Source organism: Microcaecilia unicolor, chromosome 3 (assembly GCF_901765095.1).
Source record: "Microcaecilia unicolor chromosome 3, aMicUni1.1, whole genome shotgun sequence".
NCBI lineage: Eukaryota > Metazoa > Chordata > Amphibia > Gymnophiona > Siphonopidae > Microcaecilia > Microcaecilia unicolor.
The window spans coordinates 357,575,643-357,597,568 of record NC_044033.1 but is presented as its reverse complement, the minus strand read 5'-3'; the positions used below and the strand labels follow the sequence as shown (position 1 = coordinate 357,597,568).

The 21,926-nt window shown below is 39.4% G+C and overlaps 1 protein-coding gene across 1 annotated transcript in view; it reads left to right on the top strand.

Moving 5' to 3' along the window:
* REPS1 (RALBP1 associated Eps domain containing 1) overlaps positions 1 to 21,926 on the top strand; it is a 294,751-nt gene that overhangs the window by 136,763 nt on the left and 136,062 nt on the right. The window contains 1 exon segment of the mRNA XM_030198532.1: positions 11,994 to 12,112. Coding sequence (XP_030054392.1) covers positions 11,994 to 12,112 — 119 coding nt within the window.

Genomic DNA, 21,926 nt, shown 5'->3' with positions numbered 1-21,926 from the left:
TCACTGGGATCAAAATGGGTTTACCCTTGGTTGATTACCAAACAATAATTCAAGGTTGTTTTGGAACATTGTCACATTCATGGGAATCAGATCAGTCTTTAGCCTTATCTCTTGATGCTGAAAAAGCGTTTCACAGGATAAAATGGTCTTTCCTTTTTAAAACTCTATGATGATTTGGTTTTGGAGAAAAATGTATTCAAATGATACAATTGCTTTATAACGACCCTCAAGTCTCTATTTTTCACCTCACTATTAAAGATCGTATTGGACATTAATGAACTCTTTTACCTCAACCCAACTTGATTGAATCTTATCTTCCCTATCCCAATACAACATTTTGTACCTATCCCGTTCTGGATTTGGCGAATGCCTTCACGGTATTATGTAAGCCACATTGAGCCTGCAAATATGTGAGATACAAATGTAACAAATAATATTTCATCCCCTAAATTTAGCTTAAAAAGAGGTACCAAGCAGGGCTATCCCCTTTGCTTTTTAACCTTGGTTTTGAACCCCTTGCTATTTCTATCCATGCAAATCACTATATCTCTGGTATTCAAATACTTAATGAATAATATAAATTATCAGTATATGTTGATTATATTCTCCTGTTTGTAACTCTAGACTCAATACCACATTTACTATCCTGTATTAACTCCTTTTCACTTATATCAAGTTATAAAGTAAATTGAACTAAATCGGCTATCATGGCTTTATCCACATTTGTCCTTAAGCACAATGTCTCACCCTTTTATTTGGGAATCATCTAAATTAAAATATTTATGCATCTGGTACAGTAACATCCCTGAAGACACACTCAAACTAAATGCTGAAACAATTTTTAAAATGTCTACTGACTTGTTAAAGTCTTGCCCCCCCCCCCCCTCTTCCTATCTTGTTGGGGTAGGACTGAGGCAATAAAGATGGTATTGACACAAAAAATTAATGACTTCATCATCATCCCCTTTCGTTCTCAGATTCCTTCTATTAAAGAAATGCACACTTATCTCTAAGTTTATATGGCAATCCTCCACTCCCCGTTTTGCATTAAAGAAATTAAAACTACCTCATAAACTTGGTGGTACTGTATGACTTTCCAGATCTCTCAAGCTAAATACTGATATCAGAATATTCCATGACCCTACTACTCCTAGATGTGTGTCACTTGAAAGGGATAAACTTGCACCTACCCCATTAAATCTCCTCCTGTCTATGAATATTGTTACATTGTAGATAAGTGTGTTCTCCAACACACATCTCGTACTATCAATGCTGTTATGTCTCTTTTATGTCACGTTGGTTGGCCGCAACAGAGATTTCTTTATGGTGTAATGCTAATATTTGGTCTCAATCTCAACTGGCAAAACAGTCTCCTCCTAAGTTATTTGCAGTCAGTATGTCTTCAACCCATGAGAAGCAGTGGAAACAAATTTCCCAATACATTGAGAGCTATTATTGTCTGCTCTCTAAAAACATACTTGCATCTGAAAACTCATCTTTTTGTCAAACTTTATTACATTCTCCAAAATATACTCTTTTACAACTAATGAGGAACCCACTCCGTTCTAATTTAATTGCAAGTTGGGAGAGAGACGGATATTTTATTTAAGGATTGGGACTTTTTTTGGTCAAAAATTCTGTGTCGTCATTATCTGCTGTACTACTACAGTCCTCATATTTTACTGTTCATAAAGCATACTGGACTCCAGTTAAACTAGCAAAACTTCCCTGGATTGAATCTGATGTATACTGGTCATGCAATAAGGAACCTGGAACTTTATCTCATGTACTGTTTTAACCTAAAATCCTGTTGGTCAACAATTTTGTTCATCACGGATCATCTATCCCAGTGGTTCCCAAACCTGGTCCTGGAGGCACCCCAGCCAGTCAGGTTTTCAGCCTATCCACAATAAATATTCATGAGAGATTTGAATGCCCTGCCTCAACTGCATGCATCTTTCTCATGAATATTCATTGTGGATATTCTGAAAACCTAACCAGCTGGGGTGCCTTCAGAACCAGGTTTGGGAACCACCAATCTATCCTATAAAATTATTATACTATGCTCATCTACAGCTGGCATCTGTCAATTCAGATTCCTCAAAATTGTTTAACATAATGATTTCTTTAACCATATTATTGTTTTACATTGGAGAAATGGTAGAATACTTTATGCACTTACAGAAAATTTGAAGAGTCAGCAGCCCTCAAATGAAGTTATTTGGCCTCTTTTTCTTAAATTCTGATCTCTCCTGGACAATCCTTGTTCTTCCAGTTCTTGATTGTGAGGCTGATCATTAATCATTGTATTCATCTTTTTTACTTTGCCCATTTCTTATGTTTCTTTGTACGCATACAGTTGCAGTTATAATTTGACTTTTATATATTGATTATTGATGTTATATTTGCTTTTGTTGTTGTTTATATTGTTTGTACTGTTTGTATCAGAGGTGTAACCAGCAGTCCATGGAGGGGAAGGGGCACCTAGGTGGACTGGGGCGCCGCACAATCCCCCCTCCCCTCATTAGGTATCTTGTCTTTACTGGTGGGGATGCCAAAACCCTGCCAGTCAAAGAAATACACTGCTAAAGCTACCCCCTTCCTCCTCGTACTGCCTCAGGAGCGCAAAAATCAGTGGCATGCCTCTAGCTGCTGATGCCAGCACTCCCCAAGTTTGCTCAGTTCATGCATGGACTGCCCATAAAGAAGCAGGAGAGGAACAGGAATATACTTTGTGTTGGGAATGGAAATGGGACAGGGAAGGATTTCCATCATAGCAGATGAACTGAATCAAGTCGTTCCACCTCACAAGCAGTCTTGGGACATAGAGGTAGCAAACTAGAAATTCCACAAGTTGAGAGAGACCCATGTTCTTAACAGGAACATTACTCTGTTCTGTTCATGGATAAGGACCCATGGAAATCCAGCTTCAAATGTCACCTTCTTAGATTGGTGGGGGGAGGCTAGTGTGTGACTATCTTGCAGTCCCTATATCCAATTTCGGATACCCTAAAAATTCTTGGAGTTACCATCGATCGACACCTAACACTTGGAGCCACCTGAAAAACACAACCAAGAAAATGTTCCACTCAATGTGGAAATTAAAAAGAGTAAGACCTTTCTTCCCAAGGACTGTTTTCTGTAACCTAGTACAATCAATGGTGCAGAGTCTGATTTAAAACAAAACTTGTGGTTCACCTCAGTGTAGTTTATTTCTAGGGGAATTCTGCACAATTGTACATCAGCAGTGTCTTGCATTGTTCACCCCTTCACCCATGCTGATCAGGCTTACTGTTGGAATTAATGTAGGAGGAGAAAGAGGCATATGGTTATACACCAGACAGTGTCCTCTTCCTCTGCACATAGTGGCTGTATGGTATCCCAGGCAGTTCAAGTCGGCATTCTGACTGGCTGGCAAATAGGATGATATGGTTCAGTATGCAGCCACTCTCCTAGAGATAAGCAGTGGATTTCCCCCAAGTCCATTTTAATAATGGCTTATGGACTTTTCTTTTAGGAAGCTATCCAAACCTTTTTTAAACCCCACTAAGCTAACTGCTTTTACTACATTCTCTGCAACGAATTCCAGAGTTTAATTACACTTTGAGTGAAGAAATATTTTCTCTGACTTATTTAAATTTACTACTTTGTAGCTTCATTGCATGCCCCCTAGTCCTAGTATTTTTTGGAAAGAGTAAACAAGCAATTCATGTCTACCCATTTCACTCCACTCATTATTTTGTAGATCTCTATCATATCTCACTTTAGCCGTCTTTTCTCCAACCTGAAGAGCCTTAGCTGTTTTAGCCTTTTCTCATAGGGAAGTCATCCCATCCCCTTTATCATTTTTGTTGCCCTTCTCTGTACCTTTCCTAATTCCACTATATCTTTTCTGAGATGCAGTGACCAGAATTACACACAATATTTGAGGTGGGGACACACCATGGAGTGATACAAAGGCATTATAATGTCCTCATTTTTGTATTCCATTCCTTTCCTAATAATACCTATCATTCTGTTTGTTTTTCTTAGCCGCCGCTGCACACTGAGCAGAGGGTTTCAATGTATTAACAATGACAACTAGATTTAGTCATAAAAACATTATATAAACTTCTCAGATTATGGTTGCCGCATCTCAAGAAAAATATAGTAGAATTGGAAAAGGTGCAGCGAAGGGCGACTAAAATGATAGCGGGGATGGGACGACTTCCCTATGAAGAAAGATTAAGGAGGCTAAGGCTATTCAGCTTGGAGAAGAGACGGCTGAGGGGAGACATGATAGAAGTATATAAAATAATGAGTGGAGTGGAACAGGTGGATGTCTGTTCACGCTTTCCAAAAATACTAGGACTAGGGGGCATGCGATGAAACTACAGTGTAGTAAATTTAAAACAAATCGGAGAAAATGTTTCTTTACCCAACGTATAATTAAACTCTGGAATTCGTTGCCGGAGAAAGTGGTGAAGGCAGTTAGCTTAGCAGAGTTTAAAAAGGGGTTGGACGGTTTCCTAAAGGACAAGTCCATAAACCGCTACTAAATGGACTTGGGAAAAATCCACAATTCCAGGAATAACAAGTATGCAATGTTTGTACGTTTGGGAAGCTTGCCAGGTGCCCTTGGCCTTGATTGGCCGCTGTCGTGGACAAGATACTGGGCTCGATGGACCCTTGGTCTTTTCCCAGTATGGCATTACTTATGTAACATTAAAGGGTTCCCTTAAGGCTCTAAGGCTTCCCAGACAGTTGGGTTATCATAAAAACAAAATAAATAGTGGGTGACATCAGATAAAAGACCAATATGGTCCCATCCAGTCTTCTTAGTAGCATTCCCAGGCCTGTACTTGCTATGCAGTGCAGGTTACGTAGTCTATAGTCTGTTTTGTTGGAGCTTCTCATCTCTAGTTTCACGTGCATCCAATTTTGTCTTTTAGCTAACTAGCTTTGGAATTTAAATTAAAGAAGGGAGTTTGTGTGTATCTTTTACTTCTCACTGGTATGTAACTGTTAGGTTTTGTTATGCTGTCTGACTTATATGTATGTTAGAAAAATTTTAAGTGTTTAGATTTGCCATTTGGTATTTTTAAGTTCATTTTTATGTTGTGATTTATCTTGATTTGATTTTTTTTTTTTTTACATGTTACAGTATTCCCTGATGCAGCCCTTTTTATGGTGAAACATGGTGGCCACACAGGGCATTTTATGTGTTTTATGTGATATTTTAATAACGATCCATTATTGAGCATCCAGGTCTGATCTGCTCCACTTTCTTAGCACACCTTAGTAAAAGGAGCCCATAGGTACTAGGTCTGACATTGCCCCTTCCCTCATGGGTTTTGTTACTGTTTGCTTGAGTTGAGCACATAAGAACATGTCACCTACTAGGTCACCCCAAAGGTACATCTAGCCGAAAATTGGCTGTGACGTTGCCACCTACCCAAAGGTGTAGGCCGAATCAGTAATCCAGGTGATGCCTTCCCGAAGGTGTAGGCCGTATCCGTAATCCAGTCACGGCTCCAACTGGGAAAGGTTAGCTATGCAAATCCTTAGTAAAAAGGTCCAGCCATGTCCCAAAGATTTCTCAGTTCCCAAAAGAGAGTCATCAATCTCTGTCTTCCTAGGCTCCTCTGTTGCCAGGTCCTCTTTCTGTATCCCCTCTCAGCTCAGGGTGAGATTTCCCTAAATTCCGGGCCACCCTTCCACTCAGCCCCGACTTAAGTTCTCCCTTTTCAGGCCCAGTTATACTTCCCTTAGAGCTTAAAATCCATCCAAACTCCTAGATGTCCACCTTATACAAATTCATATGCTGATTAGCCTTCAGTTCTGTTTCTCTGGGGTTTTTTTTCTTTTCCTCAGTCCTTCTGAAAACATGAAAGTGACCTCCTCTCCTTCTCTGGAGTGGTTTAGTCCTCCCCTGCTGCCTCCCACATAGTCTGTTCTAATGGACTACAGCCACCCCAAGCAAGACCCCAGGTTTCACCCTAACTGAGGTGGTATGGACTAAACCCAAACTGTCTTCTTACATGCAGCTGTAGATACCTTATGTATTCCAGGGGACCCCTTTTCCAGTGATGGGACATATACCCTGTCACAGTGGCCAATCCAGGTCATATTTACCTGGTAGAGTCCCAAAAAGTAGTAAGTTTCCATGCTATTTAACCTCATGGATAAGCAGTGGCTTTCCCAAGTCTAGCATAAGAACATAAATGTTGCCATACTGGGACAGACTGAAGATCCACCAAGCCAGGCATCCTGTTTCCAACAGTGGCCAATCCAGGTTGCAAGTTCCTGACAAGATCCCAGAACAATACAATACAATACATTTTATGCTGCTTATCCTAGAAATAAGCAGTGGATTTTCCCTAAGTCCATCTTAATAATGGCTTATGGACTTTTGTTTTAGGAAGTTATCCAAATCTTTTTTAAACCCTGCTAAGCTAACTGCTTTTACCACATTCTCTGGCAACGAATTACAGAGCTTAGTTACATATTGAGTGAAGAAATATTTTCTCCGGTTTATTTTAAATTTACTATTTCGTGGCTTCATTGCATGTCCTCTGGTCCTAGTAGTTTTGGAAAGAGTAAACAAGTGATTCACATCTACACATTCCACTCAACTCATTATTTTATAGACCTCTATTATTTCTCCCTTCAGCCGTCTTTTCTCCAAGCTGAAGAGCCCTAGCCACTTCAGCCTTTCCTCATAGGGAAGTTGTCCCATGCCCATTATCATTTTCATCGCCCTTCTCTGTACCTTTTCTAATTCCACTTTTTTGAGAGGCGATGACTAAAATTGAACACAGTATTCGAGGTGTGGTCGCACCGTGGAACGATAGAAAGGCATTATAAGTTCCTCATTTTGGTTTTCCATTCCTTTCCTAATAATACCTAATATTCTATTTGCTTTATAGCCGCTGCCACTGCACACTGAGCAGAGAGTTTCAATGTGTCGTCAACATTGACACCTAGATGCTTTTCCTGGTCGGTGATTCCTAACATTGATCCTTGCATCACCTAACTATAGTTCAGGTTCCTCTTTCCCACGTGCATCACTTTGCACTTGCTCACATTAAATGTCATCTGCCATTTGAATGCCCAGTCTTCCAGCCTTTGTAGGGCCCTCTTGTAATTTTTTTACAATTCTCTTGCTATTTAACAACTTTGAATAACTTTGTGTCGTCAGCAAATTTAATTACCTCATTAGTTACTCCCATCTCTAGATCATTTATAAATATGTTAAAAAGCAGCAGTCCCAGCACAGACTCCTGGGGAACTCCACTATCTACCCTTCTCCATCGAGAATACTGACCATTTAACCATACTCTGTTTTCTATCTTTTAGCTAGTTTTTAATCCACAATAGAACACTACTTCCTATCCCATGACTCTCCAATTTCCTCTGGAGTCTTTCATGGAGGTACTTTGTCAAATACCTCTTGAAAATCCAGATACACAACATCAGGTGGTTCACCTTTATCCACATATTTATTTATTTATTGCATTTGTATCCCACATTTTCCCACCTCTTCAAAGAAATGTAATAGATTGGTGAGGCAAGATTTCCCTTCACTAAATATGTGTTGGCTTTGTCTCATTAATCCATGCTTTTGAATATGCTCTGTAATTTTGTTCTTAGTCTCTATCATTTTGCCGAGCACCAAAGACAGGCTCACAGGTCTATAATTTCCCAGATCACCTCTGGAACCTTTTTTTTAAAAGTCATCATTACATTGGCCACCCTCCAGTCTTCCGGTACCATGCTTGATTTTAAAGATAAATTACATATTACTAACAATAGTTCCGCAAGTTCATTTTTCAATTCTATCAGTACTCCGGGATGAATACAGTCCGGTGGCGATTTGCTATTCTTCAGTTTGCCAATGCACCATTATATCTTCCAGGTTTATAGAGAATTTCATTCAGTTTCTCTGACTCGTCAGCTTTGAATACCATTTTTGGTACTGGTCTCTCTCCCAAATCTTCCTCGGTGAAGACCAAAGCAAAGAATTAATTTAATTTCTCCGCTATGGCTTTGTTTTCCCTGAGTGCCCCTTTTACCCCTTGGGCATCTAGCAATCCAGTTGATTCTTTTGTCTGCTTGTTGCCTTTAATATACCTAAAAAGATTTTACTGTGTGTTTTTGCCTCCAGCACAATCTTTTTTTTCAAAGTCCCTCTTTGCCTTCCTTATCAGTGCTTTGCATTTGACTTGCCATTCCTTATGCTGTTTATTATTTTCAGTCAGATCCTCCTTCCATTTTTTGAAGGTTTGTCTTTTAGCTCTAATAGCTTCCTTCACCTCACTTTTTAACCATGCCGGCTGTTGTTTGGCCTTCCTTCCTCTTTTTTTAATACATGAAATATAACTGGCTTGGGCTTCCAGGATGGTATTTTTGACCAGCTTCCATACCTGATGTAAATTCTGATTTTTTTTTAATGCCCTCTCAGCCTTTTTCTGCCATGATTCCCTGTGCATACATCCAAATATTCCATAACTGCATATTTAACAACTTCAGCACATTAAACAAAACCATCTTTCTTTCCCTTTTTGTAAAATGTTTACCTAATAGGCTTCCATATCCCCAAGTGCAACTTCACCCCACATCCTCTCCAGCAAGCAGTAACAACCCCCTCTAAACTTCACCCCCAGCATTAATCCACATCCATTCCACTCCTGCACCTACCCCACAAATCCCCTCCCTTTTTTCTCCCAGTGCCCTCCATCATTCTTCCCAATACACCCATTCACCATTTATCTCTTCCACATCCACACCACAATCACTCCTACTAGTCCTTCATTATCCATTGCTTCCGATCCACCGATACCAACTTTTGAAGTTCGTCTATATTTGCCAGATTCATATCTTTTCATTGTGATGTCTTGAAGGTTGTGTGTCTTGCTTCACATCTAGAACCACCTCCATCTTCACATTGCAGTTTCCTGCACTTGTCTCCTCTTCTCCACCAATATTTGTAGCACTAGGCTCTGTGAGGCCAGGGTTGTGATGCTTCTCTCTCTCCTTTACAAACTGTGTGAAGGCTTAGAGGTGGGGAGAGGTGTTGAGAAAACAGTGTTTCTTCTAGCTGTGAACTCATGGATCCATCCTTGTCCATCTGTTCAAAAGGAATAATGTCACAAGAAGTCTCCATCTCCACAGGAAGTAGGAGTAACTTGAAGGCTCCATTTAACCAGGACCATAATCTTGGGCACCATATACTGTTCCTTATTCCGCTTGAACTAGAGCATTGTGCTTTATCAGGGCCTTCCTCTTTCTGATGGTCTCTGCTCTTAAGTCCAGGAACATGAATATTTTCTAATCCTTGTATGCAACCACTTTCTGAGGTGTTCTCTCTGCTTGTAATGCAACAGGTACACAATTATTGCTCTTGGTCAGTTGCCTGGCCCCTGCTGCAGGTCACTTCATGTGCCCATTCCATTTCGTAGCTAGGTTTTTCCAGTTTTGAAGGGAAACATCAGTCAGAGTCCTCACAAACTCCCATATCTCAGGCAACTCAACCCCTTATGGCACTCCAAAAAAAAATACACTGGTACCTTTTCTCCTGGTCTTTGGCGGCTTTCTCTCTTAATCAACAGACCTGTCTTCACAACGGTTTCATCTCCTCCTTTTCCTCCACTTGTGCATGTTTCAGTACCCCACTCTGTTCTGCCATGTGGGTGGATATTCTGGCAAGCTTTTCCTCAAACCTGTCCAGGGCCTTTGTCACAATCTCATTTTTGTTGAGTCCCTGATTTCTTTTAGCAGGACCCTTAGATCTGCCGCCTGTCTATTCTTCTCCATGTTAGCCATGTGTTCCATCCTTCCTTACCATTTTTGGCTGTATTTCATGTCTGGCCTTTGCTCCATACAGCTCTTTTATAGTCTTGTCTGACTTCGCTCTGAGTGATTTTGGTATACCTCTTCCACTTTTTTCAGTCTTGGGAGGGTTTTTTTTTTATTTTTATTTTTTTTACTTTTGGTGAAAACCATTTCTTTGCTCACATCACTACTGAAACCGGAAGCCAACTATTATGTAAGTTTGAGGGAACCTGGGGAGTGGCAACAAGGAAGTAAGTCCTATGTGTGTCATGAAAGCTTTCTAGGCTTTTACATGTCTTTCTAAAAACATTCTATGTTGGCGCTGTTGAGTGACTTAACCCATTTGTAGTGTTTGATCCTATTATTCACATTGAATTCCTCTTTAGATGTAAGCAACTTAATTTCTGTTCATGTGTAGAATTTCTTGTGGTGGAATGGCACCACAGCTCCCCACAATTTTTTTTTCTTGCTGTGCCCAATGGACATGGTTGATTCAATGGTCTCACTTGTAGCTAATGTCATGTCTCAGGGTGGATGAGCCCTTGGGCCACAGTCAGGTTAACACTGCCTACCCAACCCAAAGGCTAGGCAAGCCCCGTCTGGTGACAGGAGAGCCACCTCCTGACAAAGACCAGAACAGAGTGTGGCTCTTAAAAGAGCCCTTGGGGGCTGGCTAGGGAGGAGCTGGAACAAAGCTTGAACACAGGCTGGAGCAGGACTGGAGCAAGGCTGCAACACACTAGACCAGGCTAGATGACCTGTTGCAAAGGCACTGGTAAGGAGTCAGGAGCTTCCTTATATACCACAAGACAGGAAGTGATGATATAGTTGGTGTCCTCTAGCAGCGCTGTAAAGGAGTTTTGTGAAAGTAAATCAGACTCTTCTAGCACAAAATGTTACTGGACACCATGAAAAACAGATAAGGGGCGTGACAGCAAAATAATTTAAACTTTTTCAGCTAATTTTTTTTTCCTGCTAGATAATGACTTAATAAAAGTTTGTATTATTTCTATGGTTTTATTGGGGTTTTGATTAGATGGCTTTGTGCCAGTTGCTTTTAATTTAATTAATTTATTTATTTATTGGAATTTATTAATCGCCTTTATGAAGAGATTTACCCAAGGTGTTGTGGGTTTGTGTGAACTTTCTTTGGACCTCACTCTGGTGTGAAAAAAAATAAATTTTCTTCACTTTTGTAAGACAACAACAGATACGGATCGCTTTCCGAATTTCCTCTAATGAGCATAGAAATTTACATACTGTACTTAACCTGCATCAGCCATCTTCCCCCACTTCTTCATTCAACATCTTAACCCTGTTCTTACCACTGTCCTAGGTATCTGAGCCAAACCTTTAAATTCTGTTACAATACTGAGGATGACCACATCTGCTTGTAGGCTTTTCTAAGCATTGGCTTCCCTTTTTTGTTCTTACAAGTCCTAGAGTTAAATATGCAGGCCCTTTTCCAATGTCTTACCACCAAGCTATGTAATGATTCAGACAGTTTAGACAACAGCCTCACTAGTCTTGTCACCCAACTTGTCCTGTGCTTGTTGATGTTAAACTTGCATGAAGCAGACATGCTTATAAACTTACCTTTGTTAAAAAGCCCGTTACTGATTTTGTTCTTTCCCCTCATTGTTCAAGGCTAACTTTTGCTGGGTATTCCACTTGTGTAAAATGATAAACCTTCTTGTCTTCACAGAAGACATGGCTGACTAAAACAGGTATTCTCTCAAGACATCTGTTCATCTGTTACATGTTTTTTTTAATCCTCCAGTCAAAGCTTTACTAATAGAGTAGGAGTTGCTCTGGTATTTAGGTAGAGAAACGCTTTTGACTTGACATATGCTATTGTAGTTCTTCCATTCTGTGTTGCAGTGTAGTCTTGTTAACCCGTCTATGTGAAAAACTGCTGTTGCCCAAGAATATCGGGTACAGATAGACAAATTCACCTTTTCAGTTGCTCCTTCAGCCACAGGATTAAAGATTAAAAGTTCATTCTGAATTGTATGAATTACTGTTTGTATGCTTTTGGTGGTGGTGTGTGCCTTGAAAATTCATATGATCTATATAGTAGGAAGAACATGGATTTGCTTTGTCAACATCAGTGCCAAAAAATTTATGATCAGTGTTATGTGGCCCCTTTTTGGTTTATAGTGCTGGTTCTCTTGTTTCAGGAGCTGAGGTTCAGCCTGAAGTAGGTTACTCAAGCTCCCCTGCAGAACCACCTCCAAGCAAGTCCCCATCAATGCCATCGCTAAACCAGACCTGGCCAGAAATGAATCAAAGCAGTGAGGTTAGTGAAAAATTGCTTATTTTTTTCAATATGGCAATAGTTTTAGGAGTTTGTGAAATGTTAAACCACTTTTATTTGGATACTTTCTTAATATATCATATCCAAAGTAGTATTTTGTTTTCCTAACAGAATTGTTACTACTATTGCTAATTGAGCTCTCCAAGGACAAGTAGGATAGATAGCCCCTGTAGTGGGTAATGTCTTAAGAGGGAACCCAAACCGTGGAGTATATAAACAAACCTCTAAGAGCTTTCTAAAATAGTGCATTATGTATGTGCAGGATTTCCTATATTATTATTCTTGCATAGGGCCATCTTAGTTAAGCAAGGACATGACCAAAGAGCCAGTGTGGCCTGACACATCTTCAGAAAAGTTCCTTTATTAACAGCAACTCACAAAACATACATGAGAAAGCACATAACTGCTAAAGGGACTTGACACAGACTGTGTTTTGACTAAGCTGCCTACATCAGGAGTCCAAATATAAGTCTAAACAAGAAAAAATTAAAATTGAAGAAATTAAAAACTCACATTTGCATAAAAAACTAGCCAGGCTAAAGTATATGGTACATAAATATATAAGGAAAATACAACATAACCAGCTTAACATAAAAACTCAGTTGCAATAATATAAACAATAATATACTTTTGAAACTAAGGCATATAAATTACAACAAAGTACATTTGCTTATAAAGACTAAGTAAAAGGACCGAAAAAAATACAACAGTACAACAAATAAAATATAAAAATAAATATAAAAGGAGAGACATGCCAAAATATGCATATATCAAATGCATAAAGTTATATATACATATGGAACCTATATAAAAATGAATAAATGAGCCAAGGCAACAGAACAAGGCACAAATACTGAGTGCACACCATGTATAGTATGTAAATGCAAGTACATAGAAAGGCAATAATCATAAATAGGACCACGAAAAGCACAAGGTAGGTCAGCAGATGTGAAAGTATATAATTTACCAATACACATTCCTCCTTTAAAAGGGTACGTCTGTATAAGAAGTGGTCAGTTAAAACACGCGGTATTATAAAGAGTTGTACAGATAGTAATTCCTTTGGGTATTCAAACATAAAAGATTCAATGAATATACAGGTGCAAGACTAGAGTGATGAATTAAGTAGCATAAATTAAGTGATATAAAACTCTATTATATAGGAGTATATGTTTGTACATGCATAAAGATTTCAAACAGCTTGCATAATTGTGTAGTGATACAGACAAATTGACACTGAAAAGGACACATACCTATAGGGGAGTAAAAACACACCTTCCCCTAATGGTAAAAATCTATCAGAAACCTATAAAGAAATAAATAGATGTAAAAAAAATGGCTTAGAGAAATAATAAGGGGACTTGTAAATTAAACCTGTGGCAGGATTTACTAAATACTCGTAGTCCCAGAATTCAGTAGTCTGAGCAGCAGCACTTCTCCTCCACATACAGTTAAGAAGAATCTGCCTTGCAGTGAGTAAAGCTAGTTTATATGCCTCCAGCAGAGGTCAAGGGTCAGGCTCTAAATAAAACATTTTTAGGAAAAAAAACAAAAAATCAAGAAGAAACTTCTTTAAAAATACTATATTCATCCAGAAAGCATGAGTGCGGGACACAAGAAATATCTGTGATCAAAAAAAAGATGATTTAACATCAATAAAAATAAGTACTGGATCAATTTTCAAAAAATGAAGACACATAAAAGAGAGTATAAATTCTGATACATCATAGTCTGCCCACCTAGAATTGCTAAGGGCCCTGTTTACTAAGGTGCGCTAGCATTTTTAGCACGTATTAAAAACGCTAGCATGCTTATAGTGCAACTTAGTAAACAGGGCCCTAAATTTTGGTATAACATCCTAAAAAAAATACTGGAGTAATCTAAAATTATATGAATTCCAGCGACCATATTAGATATGTCGTAAGTGTACGACATACGACCACCTAAACTTCCGGAAATCACTAAAAACCAACCTGTTTAAAAAGGCATACCCTACCGATCCAACTTAAATGCCTAATCTCTGCAACACAACCAAACTAAAGCACGTAATGGACATAACACTATACAAATGCTTAATAATAATAATAATAATAACACAACTCTTCCGTTTTCCGATTCCCTAATGTGGCTGTGCCAGATGAATTTGATCTTACCACAACATCACTCTGTATTTGTTCACACCGGAGCCTGCAAAGGCCTCTCCGGTACTATGTAAGCCACATTGAGCCTACAAAATAGGTGGGAAAATGTGGGATACAAATGTAACAAATAAATAAATATGTTCCAGTGATGCTGATGACATCATCAGACTCGGGATATGTTACAACTGATGTAAAACTGCTGGTTTTGTAGCCAAAAATACATACCAGAGCAAATTAAAAAAGCTAAACTAAAAGATGACCATGCAAATGATATTAAATAAATAAATAAATATATATATATATATATATATATATATATATATATATATATCTTTATACATAAATTCTTTATTTATTTTTGTTACATTTGTACCCCGCGCTTTCCCACTCATGGCAGGCTCAATGCGGCTTACATGGGGCAATGGAGGGTTAAGTGCCTTGCCCAGAGTCACAAGGAGCTGCCTGTGCCTGAAGTGGGAATCGAATGAATAGATAGATCAGTCAAATAATTAATGGATAGATTGCATAAAATGTAGCACAATCAAGGAATATTGCATGACCATCATTCAGAGATAGTGTCCTTTTCAGTGATCACAGCAAGGCGGGAAGGAAGGACTTGAGAAACAAACTATTAGTATGACACTATTATATTTGAATATAAACATCTGTTCTTCTTGTGATAATTTGTTGACATCACCTCACCAAATTGTTCTAATTATATACTAAACTCTTAAAACATGCTGTCAATCGCATATTCATCAAATGGCTTATCTTTTGCACTAATGAGATGGAATTGGAATCACAGAATTGGGTTGAGATCTGTTTCTAGTTTGAGCATTCTGTTCAACTGTAGTGAGACCGAAAATGAAATGCCTTTCATCCTGTAGTAAAATCAGGTCTGTCGCCACCACATTTTCTCTTCTTTTTTCTCTTTATGACAACAACAAAAAAAAAGCTTTAGATCGCCTATACGACGATTCAAATTCTAATGCATGACCAAAGATTCAGAGGTTACATTTCTGGAAATGCAACTTCTGTGTTCTATGATCCTGGTTTTTATCATGCGGTTAGTTTTGCCAACATATAGCAAACTGCACAGACAGATGAATATATATTTCACTTGGGCAGAATTGTAATTGGTGGTGTGGTTAAGTCTGATCGATTTTTTTTTTTTTTTTTTTAGTAATGCGATATGTGGCAACTGTTAATGTTAATGCATGTTTACAAACAGAACAGAAGCCACACTGAGAATTGCTAGATGGAAAGGTTTCTCTTTCAAATTTCTATTACATGCATAAGCAATGACTAGTTTCTTATTCCTAAAACATGAATGTTCTCCTAGAATATGCCAGTGTTTTTAAATAATCCTTTGGATATGGTTGGCCTGATGAGGAAAATTGCAACTTACAAACAATATGTGGCCTAGGTTCTAATAAAACATATAGGTGTTATATTGATGACATTTTCCTTCTTTGGAAAGGAAGTCAGGATAGACTTAGTGAATTCCATATGTGGCTAAACACTAGGGACCCTAATCTGAAATTCAAAATGAGTTATAATTTTCAACAAATCCCTTAAGAAAGACGCAGTATCACTTTAGTATGACCATTTTTAAAAAACCAACAGGAATAATTATCTTCACTTGTACTAGCTATCACAATAGGAGTTTAAAGAACAGCTTTCCTATTGCCAGTTTTTAAGACTACACAGAATTTGCTCTCAAGATTTTAACACACAGGCACTCATCATGGTTGACAGATTTAAGCAAAGGGGATACCCTGAAAAGTGTATTAAGCAAGGACTTGAAAAAGCAGGAGCATAACACAGGGATGCTTTATTAGAACCTAGGCCACCCAAAGCTAAACGAGATGTTTGTATGTTATGATTTTATCATCAGGCCAACCATATCTGAAAGATTATAACTGTTCAAAACAATAAAACAGACAGAATTCTCATACATGAAAAATGTGTGTATATATCTTGGACTAATTTGAAAACCAGAAACCACAGGATCAGTATTTTCAGAGAACCCAACCTTCCCTCCAAAAACCTTCATTGCTTCTGTGAGAAGCTATAACTGTCAGCCTGCTGACTAGCACTCCATTCCAAAAGCTCCCCTCTCTCTCACAACACATTGTCTACCTGTGTTGCCTGCCCAAAGGAAAAGTAATTGAAGCAATTGGTGAAGGAAGATGCTGGAAACTATCTTTTGAAGATTTCTCCCCTACACCATCAGAATACTGGCACACACTTCGCACACCTCTACCCCTGGCACAAACACTATCCCTAAACAAATATGGTGGGGGGGGGAACTGATACAGCTTCTAAATTCATACCCCACCCACACTCTTATGCAAACCATTTCCTGGAAAAGCACACATCCTTAAATTCCCTTTACACACAACCCTGCCACAGTTTTTACCTCCCTATCCACACACTCCCAAATCTATCCTCTGCCACATATCCCTGGAGTCCCCACAAGACATACAGTGGTGGAAATAAGTATTTGATCCCTTGCTGATTTTGTAAGTTTGCCCACTGACAAAGACATGAGCAGCCCATAATTGAAGGGTAGGTTATTGGTAACAGTGAGAGATAGCACATCACAAATTAAATCCGGAAAATCACATTGTGGAAAGTATATGAATTTATTTGCATTCTGCAGAGGGAAATAAGCATTTGATCCCCCACCAACCAGTAAGAGATCTGGCCCCTACAGACCAGGTAGATGCTCCAAATCAACTCGTTACCTGCATGACAGACAGCTGTCGGCAATGGTCACCTGTATGAAAGACACCTGTCCACAGACTCAGTGAATCAGTCAGACTCTAACCTCTACAAAATGGCCAAGAGCAAGGAGCTGTCTAAGGATGTCAGGGACAAGATCATACACCTGCACAAGGCTGGAATGGGCTACAAAACCATCAGTAAGACGCTGGGCGAGAAGGAGACAACTGTTGGTGCCATAGTAAGAAAATGGAAGAAGTACAAAATGACTGTCAATCGACAAAGATCTGGGGCTCCACGCAAAATCTCACCTCGTGGGGTATCCTTGATCATGAGGAAGGTTAGAAATCAGCCTACAACTACAAGGGGGGAACTTGTCAATGATCTCAAGGCAGCTGGGACCACTGTCACCACGAAAACCATTGGTAACACATTACGACATAACGGATTGCAATCCTGCAGTGCCCGCAAGGTCCCCCTGCTCCGGAAGGCACATGTGACGGCCCGTCTGAAGTTTGCCAGTGAACACCTGGATGATGCCGAGAGTGATTGGGAGAAGGTGCTGTGGTCAGATGAGACAAAAATTGAGCTCTTTGGCATGAACTCAACTCGCCGTGTTTGGAGGAAGAGAAATGCTGCCTATGACCCAAAGAACACCGTCCCCACTGTCAAGCATGGAGGTGGAAATGTTATGTTTTGGGGGTGTTTCTCTGCTAAGGGCACAGGACTACTTCACCGCATCAATGGGAGAATGGATGGGGCCATGTACCGTACAATTCTGAGTGACAACCTCCTTCCTCCGCCAGGGCCTTAAAAATGGGTCGTGGCTGGGTCTTCCAGCACGACAATGACCCAAAACATACAGCCAAGGCAACAAAGGAGTGGCTCAGGAAGAAGCACATTAGGGTCATGGAGTGGCCTAGCCAGTCACCAGACCTTAATCCCATTGAAAACTTATGGAGGGAGCTGAAGCTGCGAGTTGCCAAGCGACAGCCCAGAACTCTTAATGATTTAGAGATGATCTGCAAAGAGGAGTGGACCAAAATTCCTCCTGACATGTGTGCAAACCTCATCATCAACTACAGAAGACGTCTGACCGCTGTGCTTGCCAACAAGGGTTTTGCCACCAAGTATTAGGTCTTGTTTGCCAGAGGGATTAAATACTTATTTCCCTCTGCAGAATGCAAATAAATTCATATACTTTCCACAATGTGATTTTCCGGATTTAATTTGTGATGTGCTATCTCTCACTGTTACCAATAACCTACCCTTCAATTATGGGCTGCTCATGTCTTTGTCAGTGGGCAAACTTACAAAATCAGCAAGGGATCAAATACTTATTTCCACCACTGTATCTCTGTGCAGGCCTCTTTATATATCCACATGTCCAAATTTGCTCCCAGAGCCACTATATACATGCTCTCTGTCAATCACACATGCTATGTATAAACATGCATAACCCACAAAAAATCATAAACATCACAACACCCATATGTACATAATACCTTCACAAACTCCTCCGGATCAGACCCCTTACCCAAAAACACATCCTTTACACATCTGTCCTTGAAGGTACACCCCATACACACACATTTCTATGCACTACTTATAGCTCTGTACTCCACATGCACCCCCTTTATCCCATTTCATCCCACCTATATCATCCATATATTCCTCCCCCAGACACAACCCCTTCATAAACCCTCTTAACACTAAGTCACACCTTCCACAAAGCTGTTGGAAAGCATTCCTGAAGCATGTCTCTGCATAATTTCTCTACTTTTTGAATTTGTAATAAAGATGCACTGAGGATGCATTATCAGATCAGGTTTGCATTTTACTGCTTTTGCATTAAGGCTGTTGCACATTTTTTTGAGATAATACGATAGACCTATGTAAAATGCATTAGCACTAACAGAAACCATTGAGACAAGCTAGAATGGACACAAAGTCAACCACTGTTAACTTAGACAACACTGTCCCAGTCAGTTTTTCATTATGACCATTGCTAATGTTATATCTGTGCAGTTTGAAAATTTTGTTTGTGATGTGCTTTCATATAATTAGACACAGTTCAAACCTGCTAGCATTGCCAGTAGTGCTTAGCAATTATTACTGTTGAATACTTATAAGCATCATTACAAATTACTTTTCTTACAACTTAAACTATTCTCTTACTGTTCACCCTCCCTTTGTGCTCTGCTCACATGAGAATTTATCAGGTTAACTTTGGCTTCTATTGCTAGTCTACTGAAAATATTCTACATGGCTATCACTTCACCACTACTTTTTGTGCCAGCAGGGGTCACTGCTATAGCAACAGCTGTCTGTCTTCTTCTGTTGCATTAAATTCTGTTTTCATGAGTCATACTGATACCAGTTTCTTGAATGGAAATTTGTAATCCTTTATTAAAGTACGCCTGCCTTGGTGAGCATCAACATTATTCCAGCATTATTGAGAAAAGTTAGATGATTTCCCTGGGCACCCTGGTTCCCTTTCTTTAGAAGGAAAACTGATTATGTTGTCCATATCTAAAGGAAGTCTGCACCCCCATAGAGCCATGTGTCAGCTCCACCTGTATTCACGAAATGCCTAGCTGTGATAGATACGTATCTACGCAAACACAAACTGGGAGTACTTTCATTTCTCTTTCTGGGTGATTAGCTAGTCTGGCCCATCTCATGAGGAAATACAGTAAATCATTATATGTCACATCTGGGTTCTGGAGTAACTAGTTTTTGTCCTCAATTATCTGGTCCTTCTTAATCCCTTTATCTCAGTTGTACTTTATAAGAACTTTGCTAGATTTGATTCAGACAAAAGACTTTCTCCTGGCAAAAAGGATCACCACTCTGGTGTTCGTGACTTTGGAGATTACAGTGAGTCAGTAGATTTCAACATGGGTTGTTCTGGGCCCCCACCCTCTCAGTGAAAAAAATACTTCCTGACATTACTCTCGAGTCTGCCCCCCTTCAACCTCAATTCATGTCCTCTAGTTCTACCGCCTTCCCGTCTCCAGAAAAGATTTGTTTGCGGACTAATACCTTTCAAATATTTGAACGTCTGTATCATGTCACCCCTGTTTCTCCTTTCCTCCAAGGTATACATGTTCAGGTTGGCACATCTCTCCTCATACAGTTTGCAACGCAAATCCCAAAACATTTTTGTAGCTTTTCTAGACATCATTTAAACCTAGAGAAGCTTTTTCTCACACAGTCCGTATGGCATAATGGTACCCGCTTATGAGGAATTGCCATACTGCTGTCCACAGAGAATACGTTACAGGTTAAAAGCTTAGTTTTACTAAAGTGTGCTGGTGCTTTTAATATGTGTTAGCACTATGTGTTTGTGGTAATGCTTGAAGAGGTGGCAAATATGATCTGGTCAGTAAGTTCCCCTAATTTCTGCCACTATGATATGCAAACCGAGGAAGAGTATAAAAAAACTGGGTGCACTTAACAATATATGCCGATATTTGTGTATAATATTCCCTTATCTCTTGTTTGTCCTGTTTGTCTGTCCTAATTAGATTGTAAGCTCTGTCGAGCAGGGACTGTCTCTTCATGTTCAAGTGTACAGCGCTGTGTACGTCTAGTAGCGCTATAGAAATAAGTAGTAGTAGCAATATTTAAAAACTTGATTCAGGTAAGGCAGTACAAACCAGAGCATCAGAATCCCAAGAAGTGTGAAATTGCAACAGCTGGTCTCTGTTTCTAAGCTTTTTTGCAATCTGTCTTGGATAGCCACACTGTAAGAACCTGATAAACACCTGTCCAGCCTGAAACTTAAACTCCCCCAATAGAGGTATATAAGCACTTAAGGCACAGAAATTGTCCAACTGGATTGTTACTTGACTGTTCCTTGGGTGGAATCTTTGATAGTATACCAATGTGTTGTGATGTGTTTTTTTTTGATGTACGGAAGTTACAGATCCACCCAATCAATAGAAAAGCATCTACTTTAAAAGTGAATTGTTATTAGGTGTATTCAGCCATTCAGAAAAGTTTTCCAGCGTCTCCCTGTTCCCAGTCCAGATGACAAAAGCATAATAAATAAACCTTTTCCAAGCAAAAATATATTAATATACAGATGGTTATAAGAATTGTTCCTCAAACTTCCATATATAAACTTTGTGGCTCCCCTGATCTACAAATATTTATCTTAATATTTAAAATATTTTTTGTAACACAATCTCTGCCAGTTGAACAAAAATAGAATCTTCTGTTCTGAAAATGATAATCATTGCAGACATTGTCATATTTAGTTTGCCTCATCTTGTGGTATGTTAGTATACAGTTCAATAGCTTACATTGTAACCAAATCTTTCCTCCTGTCGCCCAAGTAAAGTACAGATTTCCAAACATTGAAGTAAATCCATTAAATCCTGAATATAAGACAGTCTGGGACATCAAAGGCCATAAGAAGAATCTAAATATTGAGGTAAAGGCTCCAAAAACAAGCCTATACCCACAACCCTGGGTCAACCTGGTGGAAACTAAGCCACAGCAGTTGCCGGAGGATAAGTTGAAAGCCTCTGGTCATCCCTTCAGGTGGCTCTTGATTTAGAGATAGCAGATGGTACCTGCCCGGTCATCAGCAATATGCCTCTGGTCATCCCTTCAGGGGGCCCTTGATTTAGAGATAGCAGATGGTACCAGCCCGGTCATCAGCAATATGGTCAGAAGTTCTGCTTTCAGGCATGCCAAATCTTCTTTTTCAACACACAGCCTACCATGGGCCAAGCAGAAAGTCCTCCTCTCAGTCAGTTAGAGTACCCAATACCTTCAGAACTTCGCAATGATGAGAGGCTGGTCCACTCTTCTCTTCCTCTGCTGGGAGGATGCCTTCAGGATTTTTGGAAGGTGTGGAACAAAGTCATGTCAGATCAGTGAGTTCTTAATATTCTTAGAAAAGGTTACAAGTTGAA